The sequence below is a fragment of the Ostrinia furnacalis genome, unplaced genomic scaffold (genome assembly GCF_004193835.3).
Source record: "Ostrinia furnacalis isolate ACB-3 unplaced genomic scaffold, ASM419383v2 OfSCF2036, whole genome shotgun sequence".
Classification (NCBI taxonomy): Eukaryota; Metazoa; Arthropoda; class Insecta; order Lepidoptera; family Crambidae; genus Ostrinia; species Ostrinia furnacalis.
Window position 1 is genome coordinate 639,689 of NW_021132275.1, and position 27,354 is coordinate 667,042.

The window sequence follows — 27,354 nt, forward strand, 5'->3', positions numbered from 1 at the left end:
CGCAATGGGGCGATATTTTTGGGGTACGAATTTCTGGGTAATATAAAAAAAGGTTGTTGACAGATTTATATGCGATGAGGACTTGCTGAATTTGACTAGATTAAAAAAAGTAGGTTAACATATTTTTCGAGGTCTTTATTATGCTTAATCTTATTTTTAAGATTGGTTTTACGGAGTTTGAAGTCCAACGATTCGCATATTCTTAGTTTTCATTTTTGAAATCTTATTATTATTTTACGAGTATTTAAATAATAATTTATGTACTTCTACTTTGAACCCACGAGAGCCGAACGATGAAAGGGTCGGACTGGCCGACTCAACATTCGAGGAACGCGGGTTCAAACCCCGTCCCGGCCGTCGCTCGACGATTGTGGTGAGCCCATTCGTAACACAAGCATATTTAGCTTAGTACGAGGGCTAGCAAGCCTTTAAAAGTAACTTCTACTACATACTGTGGATTCAACTTATCCACAGGTTAGTGTCTTGCCTTTCAGTTCCAGATACTTTCAAATAAGATACCAGTCTTCCTTTATCGATGAATTTACAAAGCGACAAAATCCCTTTAGTAGAATAGTATGCAAGTACTTATCCATTTTCCAAAAACGAATCAATTGATGAAAGGGAAACCTTTTCGCTTCAGTAGGGTCGCTATTTTTCACCAGACAATCCTACTTTGCGACTGTCGAATTTACGTATAGCTCAAATATAACAGTAATCCATATCGTTAAAAGTAAATGCAGATTGTATTACGAATCGTGATAAGTATCCAAAAAATATATTCTACAGATGTTTTATTCTATGATGGTGCCTGGGAGAACCCAATTCATTTGTATGTAGTAGAAGGTATGCCTTTAATTTAGAAATTTCATAGAAGACCTTACTTGTCATTAGTTTAAGTGAGAGGTAAGACTTTCCATCAGTTAAGACGCAGGCCAAGAGCTTCCTCTTTGTTGTTAAAAACGATAAAGATCTAAACAGTATTGGACAGAACTATTTTGTTGTAATCGAAATTCATCATCATCATCATTTCAGCCATAGGACGTCCACTGCTGAACATAGGCCTCCCCCAATGATTTCCATGTTGATCGATTGGTAGCGGCCTGCGTCCAGCGCTTCCCTGCTACCGTAATCGAAATTAAAATGGTTAAACTGGTCTATTTGCTCTGGGCCTCAGTTGCGTGTCAGGATTTAATCCTTTGGGAACCCCGACACATCCCATGGAGAGTATTTTTAACGAAGCCAATGCTACCCTCGAGCAACATACATCTCTGACATCGCTTGTGGGAGCAAGAACATTATATAAAACAAGTACGAAATAAGCAACAGTTAGATCTTTTACTTGTAACGTATTCGTAAATCTACATTAGAAAGTACAGATAAAGTATGAAATAGTTTTTTTAACCAAATGGAAACCACTCAACATTATGTCATTCAGAACACAAAGCTGGTATTCTTATGAAAATTAGAAAATACAAATCTTCATTTACGGTTAATTGAAAAGTAATTGGTTTTTCTTGACTAATCCTAATCGTTTAACGACGTGTCTGGATTCGTGGTCTCAACTTACTCAATTAAAGGTTAGAGACATTCTTCTGGTAGTATTGAGACAACTTTTTTTTTATCCACAACGAGGAAGCTCTTGGCCTGCATCTAAGTAAGTGACGATCAGGCCGAAGGTGGAAGCGAGCTTCACCCGGAAACCTCAACCACGGAGGATTTAATGGTATTTAAATCACAACTTAGTAGATTTAATGGTAAAAATCTTTAATTCATTTCCAACAAAATACTCTGAATTATTTTAAAAATACAACGTAGAAAACGTCCTTGCATAAACCAGTTTCTTTATGTTATGAGTTTAGCCTGCAAAATGTTTTTCTTGTACCATTATGCAAGGGTTTAAAAAGGCTTATCTAGCTTTAGGGTGGCTATGGTTGTATTATGGAAATATTAGAGCTGGGTTAAGGGTAGCTTAGTAATGGCCAGGGTGGACAGTTTCATTTTGAAGAAGGGGATTTTAAAACGCCAGGGAAATAACGACACTACTAAACGCTGTGCTATTTTATGTGGTTGAAATATTAACGTTATTCTGCAACAAAAACGTAAGTATAAGCCGACTTGAAGTTTACTGTACCTGGTTATTTAGCATGCATAAGAAGGAAATACTTGGTTTTGGTTTTAACATTAGGTACCTACCTATTTTACCTTTATTTACTGGCTTTGATGAGCTAGACATAAAAGGTGGAAAATCTAACATTCAAAATCTCTACTACTTACGGCTCTTTGAAATTTATGTTTTCAACGAGTAATATAATAAGGAAAGAGAATAAAAAAAACTGACCTATATTCACATTTGAAAGAAACCCTATAATATTCAAAGCATCATAGCGATCCGCCCCGGCTCCACATGGATCCAATTTATAATGTCCTCTTGAATCCATTGATAAAGTCTATTAGGTACGTACGTGGCGTAGGTAGTTGAAAAGACAAACGTAGAGACAGACGCAGCGACTTTGTTTTATACTCCGACACTGATATGCCTTTCTGATGGAAGCTGTACATCCAGTAATGTTCATTTGCGTCCCAAAAAATAATAAATGAGCGTTCGCTATAACTCCTTAAATAACTAATACATCGCGCAGGTGTTACGCCAAAAAGTAAAGTGAGGTGTTCTCAGGCGGAAATTATTACCAGCACTGTACGATTTATCGCCCACCATAGAGACCTCCCGCTTTTGGTCGGGTAATGCAACAGTGCTTTGTAAAAGGGAACTTTTAAACAATGTAATTTGTTCGAAATTAAGGTTTATGTTATAGCGAAATATTAATTAACTTTTGTATTAAATTTTAAGGAATTTAATAATTTGGAAATTCAACGAAAATTATTTGGAACCCGTCTGGGATAAAAATTTCAGTAGGTAGGAATATTTGTTATTTAGTCTGAACTAGCGGCCGCCCGCGACTTCGTACGCGTGTATCCCGTTTTACCCCCTTCATCTATCTTACGCGGTTTAGATTTTTTCATACAAATGTTTTTTCCCGCTAACTCCCGTTCCCGTTGGAATTTCGCAATATCCTGTTGTAACTAAGCTTTAAGTTTACTAAGGTACCTGCTTGCCAAATTTCAAGCGTCTAACTTAAGCGGTTTAGATTTTTCACACAAAAGGATTTTCCTGGTAATTCCTGTTCCTGTGGGAATTCCTAAGTATCCTATAACCTGCCCAGGAGTATGAAAAATAATTGTACCAAGTTTCGTTAAAATCCGTCGAGTAGTTTTTGTTTCTATAAGGAACATACAGACAGACAGACAGACAGACAAAAATTTTACTGATTGCATTTTTAGCATCAGTATCGATCACTAATCACCCCCTGATAGTTATTTTGAAAATATATTTCATGTACAGAATTGACCTCTCTACAGATTTATTATAAGTATAGATTAAAGAGAGTCGTAGAGCTTGATATCTAGTTAAGCACTATAAAGTCTTATATAGTTGTAACAGGCATTATTTGATAATTATCTTATCGCCATGTTACAGGCGAAATTTCATTTGTCATTCGTTTCAGCCAAATGACTTCCACTGCTGGACAAAGGCCTCCCCCAAGTTTTTCCACAATAAACGGTCCTGCGCTGTCCGCATCCAGGCTTTTTCTGCGACCTATACCAGATCGTCAGATTTAACTTTTAAACAACAATATTAGATCTAGTGAATAGAATGAATTCCTGCGATAAAAGTCAGTTCTTCTATTAATATTCGTATGACTTTGTTTCTCACATAGGTACGTGAACTTAATAAATTAATGTAACAAAATAAGTAGCTACCAAACACTTAAAAAATGTAATGTAATAGACACCTAATACAATAGAACAGGCGTCTCGAAGTCTAGCCACTTTTCTTCTCGCTCGATAGTATTTGTCATCCCTTTGAGACCGGCACTTCACAACTTTATTACTTGACAAAGAACAAGATTCTCAAACTAAGGAATTAAAAAAACGAGTAATAAAAACATAACATTAACACCTTTTCATTTTTCGCGAGCAATGTTTCGAAACATAACGTTAAAACCCCTTTTCATTCTTCGCGAGCAATGTTTCGAGGAATCGATATTGCATCTAAATATAGAGATGTAAATTTCCACGACGGTAGCGCGTTCCAGTTAAGTGAAAATTTTATTAGCCTGCCCGTATGTTTTTATTGCCTGATAGCAGGCACCTTATTATATTGCACCCCTAAATCTAATAGCAGATTGGCCATTTTTGGCAAAAATGTAAAATTTTTGAAACTTTTTAGCGTATTTAGCGATTTGCCAACAATATTAGTGGCAAATCAAATTATCAAATGTCGAAGTAAAACAAAAGCTTAAAAGTAATTTTTCACACCATAATTATCTTACTCGTATCTTCTTTATTATTTCATTAGTTGAGTTCAAAATTTTATACAAGTGACCCATTGGTGAATAAGACAGGATACATTCTACTACTCAAATGCAACAACTTTCCTACTCCCCCATTGACCCCATATAATGCTTACCACTACGGCCTCTAATGTTCCTATAATAGTCTAATAGGTTGCGTGTCTTGTTAGAAATATGTCGACATGACCTTTATGGCTTTATTGACAGCATAAATGGTATAGCCAATATGAGTGTGTTTATTTTGATTAAATAATTCCATTGTTATTGTATAATGAAACGTTTGGTTTGATAGCCAGTAATAAAACAAAAATCGTTGGACGTCATTTGAACTTTTATTATTTATATAGACTGTACGTGTATTTCAATTAGTTTTTGTGGCACTCATTTAATTAAGAAGGGAGTTATTTAATTTAGCAGTAAAATATGCAAACAGATAAAACTTTTAAAAGCATACGGAAAAAGCCATTAACACTTTTAATTTGGGCAACGTAAACTGAATTTACAAAAACAATGGAAAGCGTACACTTTTAAATGAATAAAACTGGCAAAATTATGTATGTGTGAAACTGATTAAACATGTTTTTTTCTTTCTTTTTTAAAAAATGACAAAAAAAGGTGGAACGTATACCAATATGCAGAATTGTAGAATTGAAATGGAACACCTCACAAACTAGAGGCAGCACCAATCAAATTTCAATTTAGGCTGGTGCAGTCAATGGTTTGAGTGGCGGGAAACTAGTTAAGGCCGGNAAGATTGGTTTGACAGTGAGATAAATTGATTGGGCAACCCGATTGTTATTAGACGCACTAAATGAGTATTGAAATAAAGTTCTGTTAATATTAACTCAATGAATCAATTCTTCTTTTGATACTTTAATAAAGGACAATAGCCGAACGGTGAAGGTGTCGGACAAGCGGACTTTTGATCCAATGAACGCGGATTCGAATCCCGCCGCCGCGCCGTACAACTATTGTGGTAACCAATGGTGAACCCACTAGTAAGACAAGCATATTTAAAACTTACTACGAGGCGGGGTCAACGCGTAGACGACGTTTTTTGTTTAAATTATATGGTTTTGTCAACTAGAAAACATATTCTCATTTTACTCTCTCTCTAGCCGTCTCACACCGTCTCGCACGCTTCTAGAAAATATAATACCACTTACATTATTTATTTTTACTTTACTTAATTTTGCCAAGGATCACCAACCCAATGTTCAACCATCTCTCACATATTATAAGCAATCCCAATTTAGATGCAAGACACGATTGATATGTAATTAATTTATTCCCGAACGCATTTGCCTTCATAAATATTGAAATCTACACCCTATATTAGTGTCCCATGACATCCTCAGTAACAATAACGAGGATCTACATTGCCTAACTATTATGACCTCAAATGTATTGAGTTAAGGTTTAATGTTCGTTAAGTTTAAGTATAATTGAGTTGTATCAAAATGTCGTTAGCGGCGGCGGAAGATAAGTGAGGGTTTAATGTCAGGATAGCTGGGAAATAAAGCTACGAGTACCACGTCATAATTCTGAGCAATTAATGACGGACCCCTTGGTTCTGGGATGTATGGAAATTTTGTTGAATTCAATATAAAAATAATATAATAAAGAACTAGCGGCCGCCAGGGATTAGGGGTTGAATTTTGCAAAAATCCGTCTTATTGAGACCTACGTTCTAAAAGGTACCCCAAAAATTTGAGGCTCCTAGCACTTTAAGTTTCTAAGATTTCGTGATGAGTGAGTCAGTCCTTTCGCTTTTATAATATTATGGATTGTATAGTATTATGGATTGTTATTTTTGTCTAAATATGACTGTAACTTGTTTTGTGTACCATAAATAAATAAATATTGGAGACTATAATGCTGTCTGAAATTACTGAAACTCACACCAATCCTTTCCAAATTAGGCAATGTGTATCAGACTTTTGCATAACTTTAAATCCTCGTAATGTTAATTTCAGGGTCTTTATGAATCTCCATTGGCTTAGTAACCTCTGTTATTATGGGACTTAAACACACAGTAACCGAACAAAGACCGCATCCATTCAACTAATTGAGTAGGTACTTAGCAAATGAGTGCGTTGCATTCGCTCACAGTAATGTGCTTAGTGGTATCATTTAATTGGACAGTCTTGTTCAGCCCAATTAATTTGATTAAACTACTGATGCATATTGTTTCAATGGCAACAAGCTGTACCTATGTATGAAAATTATAGTTTTTGAACGTTTCCCGCTAGAGGCACTGTACAATCCGTCACACATTTAATGTCATTTTTTGACGCGCTCACTAGATGATGTAAACTCACACTAGGCCCTCTGTAAGTGACGTTACCAAGTCAGGTTTAACCATAAACTTAGTCAGGATTATTTAACTGTTTTGTACCATAAATCAATCACTGAACCAGTTATCACTTTTCTGAAGCACTTTTCTCATAAACATCCACGATTTCTCTCATGTCAAATCTGAAAATATATCAAATTTTCAGAGTGCCACTGCGTGCCTCTGAACTGCTAAATAGTGGCAAAAATGGTTCTGTTTGACGTGACGGCGACCGCATCACGCATCTCTTTTTATCACACAGACAGTGTTGCTGCTAGTGACATCTCGCTCGCTCAGTTCTTTGTTGCTCTATTCCGCACGGTATAATAACTTTATGGGCTTAACATACCTAGAACTTTGTAATAGGTGCTATATTCCAACAAAAATGATTAGTCAACTCTAAGTAGAGATACGTAGAGGCATATTAAGTAACATGTCCTCTTGTCCTTTAGCCAGATAAGCTTTGAATACGTATTCGGAGGATTTCACACAGATTTTCCGCAACAGACTTACAGAATAAAACAAACATCGATTTCTATTCGTCTCTTTCTCTCACATGAATGTGAATCCCAGCGTGAGAGAGTAAAATAAACTCGAATTGATTAAAGACGGTCATTTAGGGATTACATTACTAACACTGTGCTTACACATCGGATTACAAAGCCAGTAAATGGTCGTTTGATGAGCTCGAACATTTTGTGCTTCTGTGTTGAGTTACGTATTTACTAGTACTAGGCATAAATCTAGCTACTGTCTAGATCAGAGTCAACCATTTTATACGGGCCTCAGACTACAATATACATTTATTTACTAAGAAGGTGTTTAAAACTCAGGATCTAGCGTAAAATAGGTATGGGCACATAGACGACACTTCGACAGACTGAAAATTATTTTCAGAACTATGACAAATTCTGGATTGCGAATCGAGCTAGTGCAAGCGCTTGTATTTGTAACAGTTTTATCATTAGAACCAAGTGTTGTATACTCGTAGTTGATTTCCATTATGTACATTATTTTCTATCGCAGCAAATTACACTGGACGGCTTCACGGTGTTTATGTAAAAACCACAGCGTCCAACAAAGCATGGCTAGTCCCCTCTTAAACCACCGTGTATGGCGGGCTGCGATCAGGGTCCAATTAACCTGTTTACACGCCACAAACTGTACTAATCAGCTCCAGGACCGGATCTAGGGTCTAAAACTTCTTCCTTCCCCATCTAACATTGTAAAGATAGAGTTCCAATATAAATAAATATAATTAGTGGAAGAAGTACCTATGCAAGTTATTTGTAATAGATAATTTCACTGTTCATTTCGATTTTTAGGTATTAGTTATAAAGCAGCAAACTACAGTAAATTTTTACAGCTTTTACTAAACGATATTGTGCAAAAAAGTAAGCAACCAGACCAGCAACATCAACATTCAGAAAATCATACTTAGTTCTAAGCACGGCTTATTTTGGCTAGCGGTATAAAAAAATGTTTCTTAAAAATAGTAACGAGTTACAGTAACATTCATATATTTCTTTATATTTTTTGAGTCCGTAGAAGTTGAAGCATGGGTAGTTNATACTTTGCCGAAAATATTGTCGTTCCAGATAAAACGAGACAAATATTGCTACAAGCTAGCAATTAGAAAAGATAACACCCCTATTTTTCCAGGGCCAAAAACACAATGTTTTTATTGGGATATGACCCATTACGGGGCCCCCTGAAAAAATATTATTAGGGTACACAAATCCGGCCCTGGCAACCCACATTACATCCGTAGTCGCGTGTTTACATAGAGGCGGACGATTACCCACAGGGAATTTGTCACAAGAGAGCTAGCTCGCGAAAAAATAAATTAAACATGCCTGATGAAAAATGGCAGCGTTCATTTAAATTTTTGACAACATTTTAGCGGCACGAAAGTGTCACGCATCTCGTATGTATGAGACTGGAGTGTAGGAAATTTTAAATGGAACGTCGTGATTGCATTCTTATTTAGATGCGAGAGATAACTGGGAATTGATTAAATAGCTGTATCAATATTTTCTTTGTGCAGACAGGATAATTATACAGTTGGGCTCATTGTTAAAAATTCACACAGAAAACAAACCTGTCACGTTAATTTTCCAGTACTTTAAATTAAATTTATAAAGAATAAAAAAACATTCAATTTAAAGAAAGTTTAAAGTTACACTCAAGCACATCGGTGATTAGACTATTAGACCCATCATTAGGTCGTTTAGTCTTCAGTCTGCAGAAAGGCGACCATTTAATTTTCCAGAAACTTGGCTCCACTGGCCATCATATGGCCTCATTTGGCTTAAAAATAACTAACTGACCATGGCACTTGCAACAGTGCCGAAATATCGGTAACTCAAAATTAAGGTACTTGGTAGCAATCCCGTTAGTTAATAATTAATTCACTGACCTGCGGAGGGCTCTTGACGTAATACTCTGTGTCGTTGATGATGAGCCGGAAGTCGCTCTCGAGCAGCGCCTCGATGGTGTCGCTGGCGGCGATGCGCACGCGCTCGTCGGCTGCCAACGCGGCTGCGCGCTCCACGCCGCGGTCCTCAGCCTTGACCTGGAAGAATACAGCTTTTTAGAATACAATCTAACTATTCAACGTAAAGCCCGGTCGCCGGGCACGTAGAATTTTGTCCAATGACGAAATTCTACGTGCTCGGCGAGCGGACTATACCAGAGGCAAACGGTGGATTTACCAGAGACAAATGCAGAATCTAGCCAAGTGAGTAGGTACTACAATCCCCACACTCTGGTCAAACGGGTTGGGAAAGCCTGATGTTCGCATATTTCTCGCTTAACCACCTCTTACGACAACCACGGAAGAATTGCGTCCTATTTATTCCACCATAAATATTATGTGACAAAAGTGTCACGCAATTGGGTACAAAAAAGCTTTTTCATTTTATAAAAATGAAAATATTTATGAAATGTCTTTAAGAATCATTAGTTACTGATGTCAACTACCTAGAGTACAAGCGATAGAAGAGGACTAAAATATGGAGAATTTTCCAATAACTTATCTGCGAACTTAAATCTATTCCAATAGGAGCAAATGCATTTTCGGGTTATTGCCTCTATAAATATTCCTAAAAGCTTTAGGATGCTGAGTAAATTACTCGTATATCCAGTATTGAGAATTCCAGCTCGTTCCTAAAATGTTACTGCAAGAAGGGAACTTAAACGATCTATCATTATAAAACCCTTTAGGCCATTCTTCAAAAGTGCCACGTCTTTATCATAAGTTCTTACGGAGCATTGTGACAAATCTATTCTTTATTTAACGAAGCGAACATTTCTGGGTTGCTTACCGGTAATTTAATTAGTATAAAGCCCAGTATTTTATCACTTAAATACGTCAGTGATGGTAGAATCATGATTTATACTCGTGGCCCAAGTGGGTTCTATATTTTACGACTCTAAAATTTTATTCGTCAGTGGTTTAGAGTAGGATCGTTGATGGTGTTGCTATTGTAAAAATTACTATTTATAAACGGCTTTAAAAAGGAGGAGGAGGTTCTAATTCGGTTATAATTTTTCTATTTTTGTTGTTTAAAATGTTTGCAAAGCTTTAAAATAACAAAACCAACGCAACGTGAAAATCTGCATAAATCTCTATAATAATAGATAATAGTTGAGCTTTATAACAACTAGATTCAGAAATCTAGTTGTTATAAAGCTCAACTATTCAATAGCCAAGGCAATAAAATAGTGGAAACCAATTTTGTGCTAGCCGAAAATTGATTTGTGTGCTTTTGCGATTGGAATACTCGTTGCCATTATTCCTGTGCACCCCCAATTTCGGTGGCAATATGTTACATGGCTATTGTTTCAATTTATCACCATTATCAAAAACGTAAACTCGACTAATTAATTTAAGTTGCATCTATATTTTATGAAGATTAAAGGCGAAACGATGATAAAATTAATCAATAACAAGTTTAAAGAACATTTATTTCTTATTAAAAACCATACAGTCGACTTAAAACATTTTTACAATTTTAAATCAATACCTACATAAGGTGTTTCCCAAACTGTCCAGTAGTCAGAACAAGCGGATGTAACTTAACAAAAAAATATTATCCCCTTTCATATTGTGCTAGTTTGTTAATTTATCACTGCTTATTTTTGTTTCTCTTATAGAAGAATCTTAAGCATATTTTTTCAGAAATAAATATCCTTGAAACAATAGACAAAAATTGGTTGTTTTTAATTTATACTTAAGTTAATATCAAATTGCGAGCGTCGTTGCAGAATACCTACCAGACCTTTACTGAAGTTCAGTGAGAGAAACGTATTAGAACCAAGCCGACTTAACTTCATTATGTCAGGAGATATCGGGTTGCAATTAACGTTTGATCTTCAACGTTGGAAGCTGTGCTAATTAATACACTTTGTCGGTATGATTGTTTGTATGAGGTATGTATGTACTGTATATTTATAATCCTATTTGTGAATAATCTTCATTGATTTTACGTAATTATGTACAGTCGCGGAATGAAAAGGTCCGTCAGTTTTCAAATTGATTCCTTCAACGAATCGCGAGCACATATTACCTTTTGAAACTATGTTACAGAATAATCTCGAGTTAGAGGAAATAATCTTTAACTGTTCGTCAGTAAAGTTCAAAATTATTCAGATCAAAGTTGTTTGACGATTCATCTTGTCAAGAAGATTATTATGATTGATAAACTAAAACCTTCTTGTTGGTTCAACCTGCCATTATTATTTCTTTTAAATAAAAAAAACTATTGTCAATTGGTCAATGTCATCATTGCATTGCACTGATGGGATAGAAAAATAAACAAGCAAAACCTTATTCGTTAGCAAACGTCATATTTATTTAAATGTTAGCAGCACTGTTTCTTGTACTGTTATGTTGGCAGGTTTGACTTTTACAGTACCTAGTGCAAGCGAAAACCGACACTAAGGTGACGAACCTTTTCATTCCGCGACTGTACACTTGTAATCCGATTCGTTAATAAGTAATCTTCATTGATTTTACACAAAACCATAGCAAGTGATTAAATAAATTAACCTACTGATGTAAAGAGGTTTTGATTAAATACCTAATTACTTACTTCTTATGTAAAGAGGGGAGGGGTTAATCTAATTTGATAAATATTGTTAAGTATGAATTTAGATATGCCTAATTCTAGCTTGAACAAAATTTTTTATTTTCTCTTAACCTTCATCTAGATGAAGGTTAAGAGAAAATAAAAAAATGTGTACGAGTACATCATTATCTAGCTAGCTAGATAATGATGTCTACTCGTACACAATAAGAAACACCAACTCTTAAAAATATAGTGAAGTAAGGTTTGTGGTGAGTCGATAATTTCTCAATAGCAGAAAATTGTAGATTGCATAATGGCACAATGGTGTATAAATGAAAGAACATCTCTTCTTTCAATTACAGGTACAAACGTACCTCTTCAAAAAGGTAAAGCCAATTCTCTGTCGATACTTCGTCAAGGCAACTGCAGTCGATTTCCGTTGTTTCAAACAGCAAAGGCCCGACAATCGCCCCTTGCGCGAATCCATTTGGTTTTTAGTTAGCAAGAGCTTCGAGCTTCCTTTTTTGAGTGCTCCCGCTCGCTTGTAAATTGCCTTTGTCTTTTAAAAGACTGACTGTTGTTTTTTTTAACCCGGTTTTAGGCTGTAAAAACATTTTAAAATCCTTTTCGGTACAGGTTGTTTGTAATATTTGGGGGACTTCCACTGTTTTTCTACTAAATAGGTTTGCAATTTTATTACGAAATGTGAAATTACTCCGGCTGACCCTGGGTTTTCTAACGTATATTTATTACAAACGACAGAAGATTAAGCTAAGCTTATCGCATATTAATCAGCTGTAATTAGGACTATTTTGCAACAAGAATGTATAGCTGGATAATGGATATGCTGCCGAATGTACATCGACGAACGAGCATGGGACAATAGAAAATCAATCGCTAAGAGCCGCTGGCAGGTCGCCACAATCGAATAGGTAGTAAATAATAGTATTGGNTGTATTGGGCTCGGACCTCACTCACCCTGAATATTCGAGAATAGTAGAACGAAAGATTGATTGAATATGCGGCCAATTCAATACCAGATCCATAAAGATCCTCCCAAAACCACATGGACGTCCGAGCTTTACTACCCACCATATAAATCATTGGCGAGTACGTCCGAAAATTCCAGAGCATATTCGGAAGAAATTCCAACATTCTATTTTGCCCCTTTCCGGAATGTCGCGCCAACACCGCTGGGGAACGACGTAAAAGTATGAGAAATATGACGTGCGAAGCCAATAAAACTTCGTGTAAATGATTTACACGCGTTCCAGATACCTAATCTTGATAATGGAAGCGAAAGTCGTGTGTAAGTCAATTAAGCTCCCTGCATCGCGATAACTAAGTTTAAACGTCCGTAGCGGACTGGAACATGCTGACAGTTTAAGGGTCGAAGTTGCAAACTTCTTGATGTTCCTGATGGCACACTTCTGACTGTTTTGGCACTATTAGCACACTGGCATAGCTAGTCAGTAGAATGGCTATTATTGACAAAATTATATATTCTAGCAAGTCGTCGACATTCTGTGACACATACTGCAGCGTGAAGTCAAATTAGGCTAGAATAACCGCGATGTTGATATAGCCGTGTGTATATCAACATCGCGCGCGGTATATTGATCAATTGACCACCGTCTGTCCTGGCAGGGCATAAGTATTGCACGTAAGACTGGCCAAGGTAGTAAGTTTCTAGAATGGAGACCACGTACCGATAAGATCAGCGAGAGACGTCTACGTTCAAGGTTTAGATGACCTTATAATGGTTGCAGTAACTAAGCCGCTGGATGCAGGGCACTTCTAAGCAACCAATAATGGAAATAATTGGGGGAGGCATATGCTGATGATGATGACCAACTGACCTGTTCTAACAAGTCGCCGACGGTCTGCGACACGGGCCGCAGCGTGAAGCGGCATCGCTCGCGACGCGACGGCAACGGGACCGTGATCACCGGCAAGCCACGCCGGTACGTTACTATCACTTCTGAAACAAAGAAATAGAGCAATTAAGTTCTGAGTCAATGTTCAGTCGAATAAAGCCGAGTCCGCACTACGGCTGAACCGCCGCGGTTTTTAACCGCGTGATTTTATAACCAAGTAAAACAAATGCAACGTCCGCACTGCCGCTTTTTCCCGCGTATACGTATCGCGGTTTGGCGTTTTACCGTTTGCGGGAAAAAACCGTAGTGCGGACTCAGCCTAAGCTTAGTTATTAATAGTTATAGTAATGTCAATGATGCTACTTTATTCCCATCTAGCCCCATCGTGCTTGCCACTGACGTGGTAGTTGGCACTAAATAGGTGGCGTTTATATTCCCATCTGCCCCCTTCGAACTTTGCTACCGGGCTGGTGGTGTACACTAAAAAGGTGGCGTTTACCACCCGCGGCGGTGGCCTATGGCACCTATTTTTTTGTCAATTGTTACCGAAAAGCGGTCTCATGCGACCGCTTTAAGTCGCACGAGCTATGCAAGTTCTTTTGTTTTGTTTTTCTCGTCGTGAACTCTACAGCCTTATGCCTATTAATATGGTAATATAAAAAATTAAAATAAAGAAGAAAAACAGACAATTATTCCATTTTGACATTTCCACTGTGACATTATTAGGTACTTTCTTTTCCCGGCAATTTACCCTCTGGCATTTCAATTTAAGCGTGGCATATACTTGTTACCATTCCACTTGGGTAATATAAAAGACACTACGGTTATATCTAGCCCCTGTGGTGATAAATCGTTGTTATGTTTGTGGTATTATTATGATACACTCGAAATTCATTATGACATACTCGTAACTTAGGTCGTGGAATATCCTTTTATAGCAAAGAAACCTTTTTTCCAAGAAGAATACATTATTCAATAATGATACTCAATATTTGGGACGTATGCAATTTTAATTGTATTAGTGCAAATTTTTAATCAATTGACGCGGTCATCACCAAACGTAGTCATAAACAAAATATCTATCTAAGGCTGGGTTGCACCATCTTACTTTAACTTTGATAAACGTCAAAAATCTGTCAAACTCCATACAAAAAACACCGGTTATCGTCATAGTTACGGTCAAATTAAGGTGGTGCAACTCAGTCTAAGGTTTATTTCGAATTCGGGGACTATCTCCACCGGATAGGTCGGGAGCTCGACGCCAGGTGTTGGCACTGCGATGCTGCGACGGACTCCGCACAGCACACCTTGGAGGTGTGCCCAGCGTGGGATGCTGAGCGGGAGTCCCTCGTACGTAGCCGCAGTGGGAGACGACCTCTCTCTGCAGGCCGTAGTGGCCCGCATGGTGGGGAGTAAGGAGATATGGCACGCGATGCTCTCCTTCTGCGAGGCAGTTATCTCGCAGAAGGAAGCGGCGGAGAGGGAGCGAGAGGCTTCGGCTGACGCCCCTATGATCCGCCGCCGTCGTCCAGGGCGACGCAGGAGGGTTTACAACCTACACGCTCCTCCTTAGGAGTCTCGACCGCTGGGTATGGGGATGCCCGGCGGGCGCCTTACGAGACCCGTGGCGCCGGCGCACCAGTGTCCAGTGCGCCGTTAGCGGACGACCCGAGAGGAATCACTATTCCCCTCGAAGCTGGAGGGGCACGCCCAAGAGCGAGCTGTAGCCTGAGACGGAGCCGCGGACGAATGTCCAATAGGACAATAACTCGCGGCTTCGTATCAATGGCCCCGGAGGACACCGTCGGGTTTTAGTGGGTAGGCCCCGCCCTCCCAGCGGGGAGAGTCTCACATAACCCACTGACTGACTGTCCCCATCAGCCAGTGGGCATGCGCAAAGCATTTCCCGACGCAAAAAAAAAAGTTTATTTCGAATACCGCTAAATATACGTAACGCATACCTACTACATAGATTAAGTATTTACATACACTCAAAACCATGACTAAACCTACTAAAACCTACCTATAGAACAAGACCGTCTAAATTCTTCCTGTCTAATTTATTGTTTTGTAATTTTAAACCTTGAGCCGAAACCACGCAAGAATATCAGATTTATTACAATTTTTGCCATTTCCAAAAGAATACAATTTATAGTTGCATGATATAGATAAGTATGGTTAATAAAACTATCTCTCCGAGTTTAGAAGAGCTGTTTAAATCTCAATTAATGATAATATTCTCCACAAAACCACTAGTAGTTTGCTAAGTGAATGGATAGAATGAAATTGTCCACGAAGCGCGGGCGTCGGTCTTAAAGATTAACTCTAGTTGTAAACCGATCCTACATTTGATAACTTACTTGAAACAATGTTATCTCCAAAAATCATATCCACCTCCAAGCACTATCAAAGAAGTAAATTTGGTTGGGTTGCACAATCTTACTTTAACTTTGAAAAACGTCCAAAATCTGTCATACTCCATACAAAATACATCGGTTAGCGTTAACCACCTAATTTTTACCGTAGATGATGCAACGCAGCCTAAGAAGACTCGGCAGTTCTAAGCCTTCGTCAAGATGTAAACTGACCAGCCTTCAAAGTCAAGACGTAAACTGATAGCCTTGCTTGCGAGTTTGAAACGTGTTTTTGCAATATGAAATTCAGCTATAAAGCGCATGAACACGCGTATGAATTACTAATTTTCACGTCAAGCTCCTGAAGCGGTTCTTGCAAACAACTAAATTACATGGATTGTTTATTATAAGTTACTAAGAAAAAAATATAAACTACTGATTTAAAACTTTTATGTCATTACCTAATAGATTAATTCGCTGAAATTTCAATTGACACAAAACTAACGTATTGATTTTAACTGAAAGAACACAAACTATTCACATACAGCGCTTTTGTTTCAACCACAGTTTTCCATTCCATTTTTATTTTTTACTAGCTGACCCGCCGAACTTCGTACCGCCTTAGCGTAGAGATTTTCTTAATATTTTTTTCCGTAAGAACCATCCTTGGACTTCCACAAACATTTAAAAAAAAGAATTATCGAAATCGGTTCAGCCGTTCACACGTGATGCCGTGACAACGCGAAACGGGTTTCATTTTTATATTATTTTTTATTCAAACAACAAAGTCCGTCACAGGTTATCTCAAACTACAACTACTCAATTCCCAGATTAGTTTTTGCATACGGGCCTGTTCTCCGACGCGCTCCACTTATCGTACAGTCGAGCACAACTGCGCCTACGCACGTCTAACCAATTATTTCATTTGGACCACCGATGTATAAGATTTACAACTTAACGGATATTGTAGCGTAATTATAATCATCGCCAATTATTGTTGTTTTATTTTTACACTTTATACACTGCAACAATCTGGCGTTCCTACTCAATGAAGCAGAGTTTTTCTTGGTTAAAGATAAGTTTAGCAATACAATATTTAGAAATTAAAACTTTGTACATTTTGAGAATACATGTACTTGCCTGCGTATGCTCTAGGAAGTATTGCACAATTTTAATTCTAAACAATTTAACTTGGACAATAACAATTTCTGAAGTAAGTAGTTGTCTTACAATTTTTCAAGTCGTCTATCTTCGTTAGTTTTAGGTCTATTTTTCCATCTCACTCATACTAGCATTTTTGCTATACCTAAGTAACAGAGATGAAAAGCACCGAAAATACTGCTACAGCGTTAGGTAGAGTAACCCTTTGGAACTAGAAATTGTGAATTCCTTTAACCAAAATTCCATCACATTTTGTAATTCTCAATAACAATAAATTTAATGAGCTACAACAAATGATCAAAGTTCAATTGAATCAAGTTAGCAGGTGTAATGTGCGGTTTATCTAGCAGCTATAGTAGCTTACTCAGAGGGAAAGCAATTAATTAAGCTGAATGGAACTAGATGAAGCCACATCATCTCGGTGAGCCCACAAACAGTTACGGTTATTGCCAATTCACAGCGAGAACCTAATATTCTAGATCAGGTTAGACAAATTGACATTTAACTTCGAACAGTTGATGCCGTTTACGTCAAATTGTGCATCGAAATTCAGTTCAAACTGGACCTGTCAGTCAAGAAACAGCACAGAGGTAAAAAACTTGCGTTTGAAGTAGGTACGCGAAGAGCAAATGTTTATGCATGTGGCTTTGATTGAATCAAAAAGAAGGATGATTATCTAGTTCACTATGGAATCAAATAGCGTAACTGGAACAATAAGGTAAAACATTAATGAATTTAAATGAGATTTTAGAACAATTTATCTAGCCTCGAATTAAACTTTGGATATAAAAAGGTTATCTTGTTTGTGCTGCAATGACAGAATATCAATTTTAAATGACAGGAATAACACCCCTATCGCTATAGCAAACACAGCGTGTCCGAGAACAAATTCGCATACTGATAATGAGCCTGCCAGATAATTGATTAGGATGTAATGATTTTGCACACGACAGTACAAAAAATTCATTGTTAGACTTTCAAGCGGACTAATCGCATAGTGGTGCGATATGAGCTCTATGGCAAAAAGGTAAAAAAATATGGATTTATACTTTTTCAGTTCCTCTAGTTCTGTGGATTTAGTTATAAATCTACTATCGATGAAGTAGGAGCTAGCGAAAATTTTAAATACCTAGCTTTCAACAATTACTTTAAGATTTGAAGTATTTCATTACTGATTACACCTATTTTGTGAATTCGAGTACTTTTTTGTTCCAATTAATAAGTCGGAAAGTGGTATGTTTATAAAGGGGATGTCCAATTTTAAATAGTAAATTAACTGTTGAAAGTAAGTACAATAAATTACAGCAAAGTCAGCTGTTTCAATTTTATTACTCACATCAATTTCACAACTTCTGCAAAAACACTAGGGACTCAGCGTTGTTTGTTTTTACGGCGCGCCAGCAAAAAAGAGCTTATGGTCCGTTCAGAAGTGAATTATAGCAGTTTGTTTGAAATCATGCTTTAAAACAATTCGAAATAAAGCTAAGTGTTTCTGGATACTTAACTACGGCGTATAATACAGAGCAAAAAGGTGCTAATATCACCAGGACGGCGCAAACGGGCGGTAGGTAATATAAAATTTTATGTAGATGATAAAGTCGAGTGGTTCTAATGTAGTCCTTCTTAACTACTTGCTACTACCTTCTAGGTTAGTTAACTTTTTTCAACATCTTGTGCCGCTCATATACAAAGTATATTTTTAGATGATTCTACTACTCAAATAGTTTGAAATGTTTGCTGTGGACTGAAAAAATTAAATTGTTATAGCCCTAGCAACATACCGAAAAAAAAAAAATGGAACCCAAGACTCAAAGTTTGGAGACCCCTGGTCTAATGTATCACTCATCAACTTACAGTACAACATATTTCCCGCCTAGTCTTAAATCCGTCGCACCGTGCGCATACGCATCGTAGAGCGCCGTCTGCGCATGCCCGCTGTAATTGCCCTGTCACTTTCCTAATTACCATCGCGTCGCACCGTTTCTCCTCAATGTTTGATTTATAGATATCACTTTTGCATGCAACGATACTTTTTGTAAACACTTTTTACGAATGCCAGATTCAATCTGGGATTGAGTTATAGTGGTTTTTAAAAGTGAAATGATGATGTATGGATTCATTTGACTATGTTAATTTTATTATTTTGCTATGTTTCTAAAACAAATGCACCTGTTTCTAAGAAGTTTACCTTTTAATGAAAAAAAATCATTTTTGTAGTTTTAGTAATTTTAGCATTTTTGACACTCCAAAACCTAGACGAAAAATTAGTCAAGACCAACTCAAGGGCCATAAGTGAATTTCAAAATGAGAAACAAAATGCTGATTCAAAACAAAATGTCATTAATTTTATTGCTGTTTAGCCTAAAATGCGTATTATCTCCCCTAATATCCAGGACAGGTCTCGCAGGCACTTTAGGGTTAGCGCCCTAAGCTCGCAGCTTATCGAGATTGACCTAAAAGTTTACTAACACTGGCAACTAACAGGTTAAACTCCCATTTTGTGGGTTGCAATACTTGCAATAGAGTCATTAGAACTTGATTTAGTCGAAGTAATAACATTCCAAAAGTTCTTTTGAAGCCCTATTTCGAATTAGAGCATTTTGTGTAAAATATTAAACAGCGGTTTAGTAAAAAACTTCTTTGAGTTGTATTCATAAGTACCTTAACCTTATTCAATTCAAAATTATTTTGTGTCATACGAGACGTAGAGGCATTTCTCGTAACACTAATTGAAGTAAGGCACCCCCGTATTAACGTACCACTGGTACCACGTCTGAAATTATATACGCAGTAATTCAGGTACCGCAAACATGTTGACATGAGATGACATGAGATTTTGACGTACATTTTCCGGCGAATGATATCTTTAACGCAATAAGAGAACGCAACTGGAAAATATACCAAGATAGGCCCTTAAGTACATTTTGTTTTAGAGATACGATACAACGTAAGAGCCTGCAAGTACAGTGTAACATAAATTCAATGACAATAAATTAAATAAGACTCTTAACATATATGCCCTAAATTTATATAACTGTAAAATAGCCGTATTTAAGTATCTTCAATGTTTGAGTTTTAACCTAAGTATTCTTAAAAATTTTATATAATATAGCAAATTGTTAATTTATTTAATTACTAGCGGNATTAATATTGACGTAAACCTCTCCAAGAAAGCTATTGTGTGACTTGTGTGGATTCGCCATAATAATAGTGCAGCGGTAACACAAGGGACGAACTATAAATCCACTTTGATACTGACAAAGTTGTTCCATTGTCCCTCAATAATTTTACAGATAGAATCATTCGTATTAAATGATTGAGTGACTAACATTACAAAAGCTTTTCGGAATAACCCTTTTTAGAACAAAGACATCGATATATCACACGAGAATCAAAACCAAACATCTGAACAGCTCTGACTCGATTTTAACTCCAAAAGGCAGCCTTTTAAAGCTTACCTATCAATCAAAGCGCCCAATACCGACTGGCATTCGAAACGTTGTTTGGTTCGCAGGAAAGCCGACACGTTTGCAGGGTGCTCACAAATATTCTAGCCATCCTGTGTTGCCATTACATTTTTTTTACCACTGAAACTACCAAAAGGTGTGGATATGAAACAGCAATTAGATTAACCCATTTAGCCCTACCGTACCCTATGTGGTACGGTATCTTTTTGAAAATTTTTCGAAGTACCAAACTGTTGTTAATTTGTAAAAATGATTGTGATAGTAAGCTTCAAGTGATTATTTTACATAAAAATATTAAAAAATATGTTTTAACAAGTGGTTTCGGAAATATTTATAAAATTCCTCGACAGAAAACCAAAAAAATATTTACAATGTATTTAAGAAGGTATAATTTCTTATTATTTATGGTAAATTATGTTATTTATCAATTTTATTTTAAAAATAGAGTATAATAGATATCATGACTACAAAAAAGTATTATTGAGATTATTTTTATACGGTTTATTCCAGTCTAAAATAGGTGTACCGTATAAGGTACAGTAGGTCTATGCATGAGCAAATCATGCGAAAAATATAATTTAATATTTATTATTATTATTTGTTTTAGGGTATTGATGCTTCACTATATTGTCATAAGTCATGAAAAATTTGATAATTTCAGCAAACATAAAGCAGTCTTGGTATTTTTCTACTGCTGTCTTGTCAGATGACCGCTAATGAAGATCAGATTGACGAAGATTTAGGCGATAAAGATAGTGTCAATGTAAATAATAACCCTCAGAGTTTTCTTCGATGGATTTGCTAAATTTCCATCATCGTGTTGCTAAATGCGATTATGGATAGCACTAAACGTAATAAATCAGAAGAAGCCAGGTCTTCTTCAGCTAATCTCACTAACTTCGGAGAAGGTAGGAAAAAAGAACCAAATGTGGTTAGTATCACAGAAAACGTCTTACAAGATATGCCAAATTTGATACTAGTAATCATGTTATTTTATTTTTATTTTATATCATACAAAAATAAATAAAAATCTTCTTTGAACAACGACTATGTTTTGCTTGCTTATAGACCTACTGTACCCTATATGGTACGGGCTCCCCACGGCCCCCTATTTATGGAATATTTTTTTAAATATTTTTTTCATGATTTTTAAGCTTCCCTTTGTAAGTTTTAGGTGAAAAAACGATTTTTATTTACAAAAATAATTATCGGTCTAAATGGGTTAAGTTTAAATACGTTGTAAATATTGATTGTCTTTTAGTGTATGTCTTGTTGGTTGTCCTATTAAATAAATTAAAAAAAATAAAAAGCCTGTGAAAAATGCAATTACCAGGAAATTGAAGTCTTATTGGAATGGATCCCTTTTGTAATCCTAATGTAAAATTTAAGTTGTTCTAAAATAACATCACCTTTTCTAAATGTAGGTAACAAGGCATGATGATTATAAGATGCAAGCGTCAGATTAAACAATTAATCAGTGCCTCTGGTATGATTTTGGGATAGATCGGCGACGCTATCGCTAAGGCTTAGTAAAGCAATGATCGAGCAAATTGATTGATAGCCTGGTTCTAATCCTGTAGAAATATGTAGAAAAAAAAAATCCGTCGTCTGCTGTCGCTGGCGGTCTCGCTCGCTCGCTCGATCTATCAACGCACAGCCCAAAACACTGGAAATTTGGCATGCAGGTAGATGTTATGACGTAGGCATCCGCTAAGAAAGGACTTTACGAAACTCCACCCCTAAGGGGGTAAAACGGTATCCACGCGTACGAAGTCGCGGGCGGCCGCTAGTCTATTTATACGATTAATAAAAATAATATCGCGTCACTGTAACTTTCCGTAATAAAATATGGGTCTTCCATTAGCTGGTAATGGTACGGCATTAGCAACTGCTTCTCAAAATGTAGAAAAATTGGCGTGTCACCGTAATTTTTTCCTCCATTTTGGCCTTATTTTTTAATGCTGTTTTTAAAATTAAGTACCTAAGATGTAAGTTAAGGTGACTGTGAAGTGTAATAAGGATACTTTCGTTATGTATTTACAACTTTATAGATTGTCACGTGACCGTGGACCGACATCATAAAGGTAGTAGCAAGGAAGCGCTGGACGCAGGCCGCTACCCATCGATCAACATGGAAAGCATTAGGGGAGGCCTATGTTCAGCAGTGGACGTCCTATGGCTGAAATTCTGATGATGATGATGAGATTGTCACGCAAATATCATAAAAAAATATCTTTCGGTCATTCACTTCTTGGACCTTGAAAGGCATCAGTCAGTCGTCAATAAAACCTATCCAGTTTGTGAGATAATCCTCTCCATTTTAATGGATTCTCCCAAAATTAGTCGTAAAATCGGATAGTGGGTAACCCTGACGTTTGGAGTACTTACCTAATTGGAGCAGACGGCACCAGCCGTGTTCCAACTTGTTTGAATGCAAGTTCCCAACTATAATGCACCTGGCAGAGTTTGAACAAACGAATAGCACATCAAGCTATGCACTATGTTGTTGCAGTGTTGTATCTTATTTGTATTATGTTGTATGATGTTGACTGTACAAGATGAATGCGCCGGAAACAGAATGTGTGAGAAAACTGAAACAGGATGTGTGAGAAGAAGAACATCGGAATCGTGAAAACATAAGTTAGGGAATTTTCGTACAACAATTTTGACATTTGATACCTTGTTTTTTTTATTCATATTTGCGGTATAAAATGAAGTAAAAACCAAAAATATTCTTCACTAATTTCGGAATTCTTATGATACTCATCACGCTACTTGTTAATTAAAAGTACTCCAAAGCGCTTTGTTTTAGGAAATAGGTACTTAACTTGTTTTAGTATTTTCCCCATTTCCACGGCATGTTTCCCACCACTAATGGCATGGGCGAGGTCCGAACCAAATAGTTATTACTTACAGTAGGCAAAACATAAAAACAACTACATATAAGTACCTAGAGAAAATACAAGCGATTGCAATCACGAAAGAATTGGAGTTCTTGGAGTTGAGCAAATTGTATTAGGTAATTGTATATTGCTGTACGGGATAAAACAACGTGAATGTTTTATACAAAACAAGGACTGAAATAGACTACATTCGTATTCATAACTTTTCTTTTATGCCAGTCCTTTGTACAGTCTTTTTCAATTTCCTTTACCATTAATTCCTTGGTACATTTATTTATCAAATAACCACAAAACCAAAACCAATTTGCCGTGCACGCGGCAGAGATACCGAGTCAATCCGCTTGATTGATGATTCCTCTGTGATTGATGAACTTGCTCTGAAAGTGGAAAAAAAATATGATGCGGCCACACCTGCGTAATTCGGCAATATGCTTTGCAGATATTCGTGGCAAATCTTCGTGTGTTGGAACGTTCCAAGACGTGCAAAATGTAACTGATTAAATATCAGACTATATCTTGCAATTAAAAATGTTTGCATATATTAAGGTATAATTGAGAAAAAAAATAAACACGAAAATCACTAAAATCATTTTTCCTAATTAACTGAATGCGTTTACGAAGCACTTAATACACTTTTTACGTGTAGTTTTAAGAGCTCTATGAAGTATTATAACAATTCTGAATTAAATGTTATTAGTTAACGAGTGAGAATATTTTTGCATAATTTTGAAGTAAAAAAATAGGTAACTTTGAATTTGTATACCGCGAAAACTACTTGGAATTTTCAAACGGGAGTTTTACTATCATGTTTGTATAACTGAGCTCTATACCGTTCATCAAATAAATGAGAATGTCCGATTATACAGTCTCATAACATACTGTGCGACGGTCAAGCGTCTTATTAAACTAATTCAAACAAAACTAAATTCAAGTGTATGACTATCTCAATTTAAATATTTCATCATCAGGCTCTATTTTTCTTGCTTAAACTTTAGCGCAATTTAGTAAAACGATCATAGAAAAGCTGCGTAGTTTTGTATTTCAGTCAACAGCAATACCAACAAAAAAAATCTAAATTAAAGCATGAAAAACAGTCAAAACCCTATCATAAGTTCACGAATTTTCATGACCAACGCAGGTGTGGCCGGGTCATAAGAAAATATGTACCCGCTAATAATAACTCAGGGTAAGTGGGTAAGGCGGGTCTACACGATTAGCGCGATGGGGCGATATTTTTGGGGTACTTTTTTCTGGGTAATAGAAAAACGTTGTTGACAGATTTATATGCGATGAGGATTTGCTGAATTTTTAAGATTGGTTTTACGGATTTTGAAGTTCTGGGAAAATCATGAAGAGTTTTTCTTCTAGTTTTCCCGGGAAAGCAACGATTTTGATTAGACACAAATACCGCATATTCTTAGTTTTCATTTCCGAAATCTTTACGAGTATTGAAATTATATTAGGTAAGTACTTCTAACTTTGAAGCCACGATAGCCGAAGGGGCCGTCCATATATAACGTCATTCTAAATTAGGGGGGGGGGGGGGGGGGTGATTGAAAGACAATCGCACCCCCCACCCCCCCGTATCATGACATAGACCGCAGATTTGCCATGCAGATGCGCCAGTGAGTACAAATCTGCGCGACTTGTGTCACCCCCTGATTCTTGGCACCCGGGGCGGAGCGCAATATAACAGTAATCTATATCGTTAAAAGTAAATGCAGATTGTATTCCGAATCGTGATAAGTATCCAAAAATCCGGGCCTTTTCAAGGCGAGAGTGAATAAGAACTTATTTATGATTATGTACCATCCTAGACAGCATCTCACTTAACATCAGTGCGATTGCGGTCAAATACCTATACCTGTCTTATTCTGCACAAAAAAATCCACAGATGTTTTATTCTACATATGATGGTGCCTGGGAGAACCCAATTAATTAGTTTTTAGTAGAGAAAGGTGGCCCATTAAGTTTAGAATTTTCATAGAGGACCTAACTTGTCATTAATTTAAGTGGGAGGTAAGATAGCCAGTTCTTGATTGTTTGAAGATTCCGGGTGAAACTTCGAGCTGTACATATACATCACTTTCAATCAGTTAAGACGCAGGCCAAGAGCTTCCTCTTTGTTGTTAAAAACGCTAAAGATCTAAACACAACTAAGGCTAAGTTGCACCATCTTACTTTAACTTTGACAAACGTCAAAAATCTGTCAAACTCCATACACAAAGCGCCGGTTATCTTCATAGTTACCGTTAAAGTTAAGTGGTGCAACTCAGCCTTAGTATTGGACAGAACTAGGGTAAACGGACAGTTATTGGGCGCTGCCAATCATTGGACAAAACGCCCTTTGAATGTCCATAAAATGAATGAATACTTATTCCTTCAAATGCAAATTACAACTTAACGCCCTTTTAACTCCATCAGACGGAATATCTTAGTTGTTGAAATAGAAATGCTATTTTTAATTCAATAAATAACTGTCCAATAACTCCTTTAAGTGTCCAATGACTGGCAGTTTACCCTATTTTGTTGTGTTCGAAATTGAAATAGTTAAACTGATCTATTTGCTCTGCCCTCAGTTGCGTGTCAGGTTTGAATCCTTTGGGAACCCCGACACATCCCATGGAGACTATTTTTAACGAAGCCAATGCTACCCTCGAGCAACATACATCTCTGACATCGCTTGTGGAAGAAAGAACATTAAATAAAACAAGTACGAAATAAGCAACAGTTAGAGCTTTTACGTATTCGTAAATCTACATTAGAAAGTACAGATAAAGTATGAAATAGTTTTTTTAACCAAATGGAAACCACTCAACATTATGTCATTCTCTAGGGTAGAACCCTGCAGAACACAAAGCTGGTATTCTTATGAAAATTAGAAAATACAAATCTTCATTTATGGTTGATTGAAAAGTAATTGGTTTTTCTTGACTAATCCTAATCGTTTAACGACGTGTCTGGATTCGTGGTCTCAACTTACTCAATTAAAATTTGGTTAGAGACATTCTTTTGATAATATTGAGACAACTTAGTAGATTTAATTTTTTTTTCTTCTGTGCTTCATCTGCAATCAGTCTCCCGACTATGAGCGGATGAGTTGTAGTGCCCTTTGCATGATAAGTGTCTTCTCCACTGAGAAGACTACTTCTTTATGTATTTCTACACTCTCCAGTGCAGACTCAGGATGTCATGCCTCTTGAGGCGTTTGCTATAGCTTTTTTGGAGCAGTTCCGAAGCCAGCTCATTGGGGTGCAGGGCCAGCCGTTCTTGGTAGCTTTCTGCAGTGGATCGTATTTCCTCCAACACTGTGTTCTTCTGCAGGGCCTCGNTTGTCGTAGTTGTACGACTCTAAAATTTTATTCGTCAGTGGTTTAGAGTAGGATCGTTGATGGTGTTGCTATTGTAAAAAATAAAACCGACTCCAAAAAACCTACACTAAAAAGTAGAAAAATAATTACTAATTACCTACTTATTTATTAGGACGAATTAATATTTATGTAGGTATACCATCATTGATACTTTTGGAGTCGGTGCCAAGATTATGAAACATGTAAAGTTTGCCTGCACCGACTCCAAAAGTATCAATGATGATACCTACATAAATATTAATTAAATAATAAAATTTTACTTATTTCTTGCTTTTTGGTTAACTAATTATTACCTTGATGTTACCACTGAAGGTAGGCAGTACATTGAGATCATTTTCTTCATGTGTAGTGTAAAATAATATTCCCTACAAAATACAGGTTACCATATAGGAAACCTAAAAA

General features: G+C 36.8%; 1 protein-coding gene across 1 annotated transcript in view; it reads right to left on the reverse strand.

The window, feature by feature from the left end:
• Nucleotides 1-13,804, reverse strand: part of MCU (mitochondrial calcium uniporter) — a gene marked incomplete at its 5' end in the record, with an annotated part of 30,719 nt that extends 16,915 nt beyond the window's left edge. Inside the window, 2 exons of the mRNA XM_028306577.1 lie at nucleotides 9,167-9,322; nucleotides 13,679-13,804. Of these exons, the coding sequence (XP_028162378.1) occupies nucleotides 9,167-9,322; nucleotides 13,679-13,804 (282 nt within the window). The remainder of the gene's footprint in view (nucleotides 1-9,166; nucleotides 9,323-13,678) is intronic.
• Nucleotides 13,805-27,354: the final 13,550 nt, after the last annotated feature.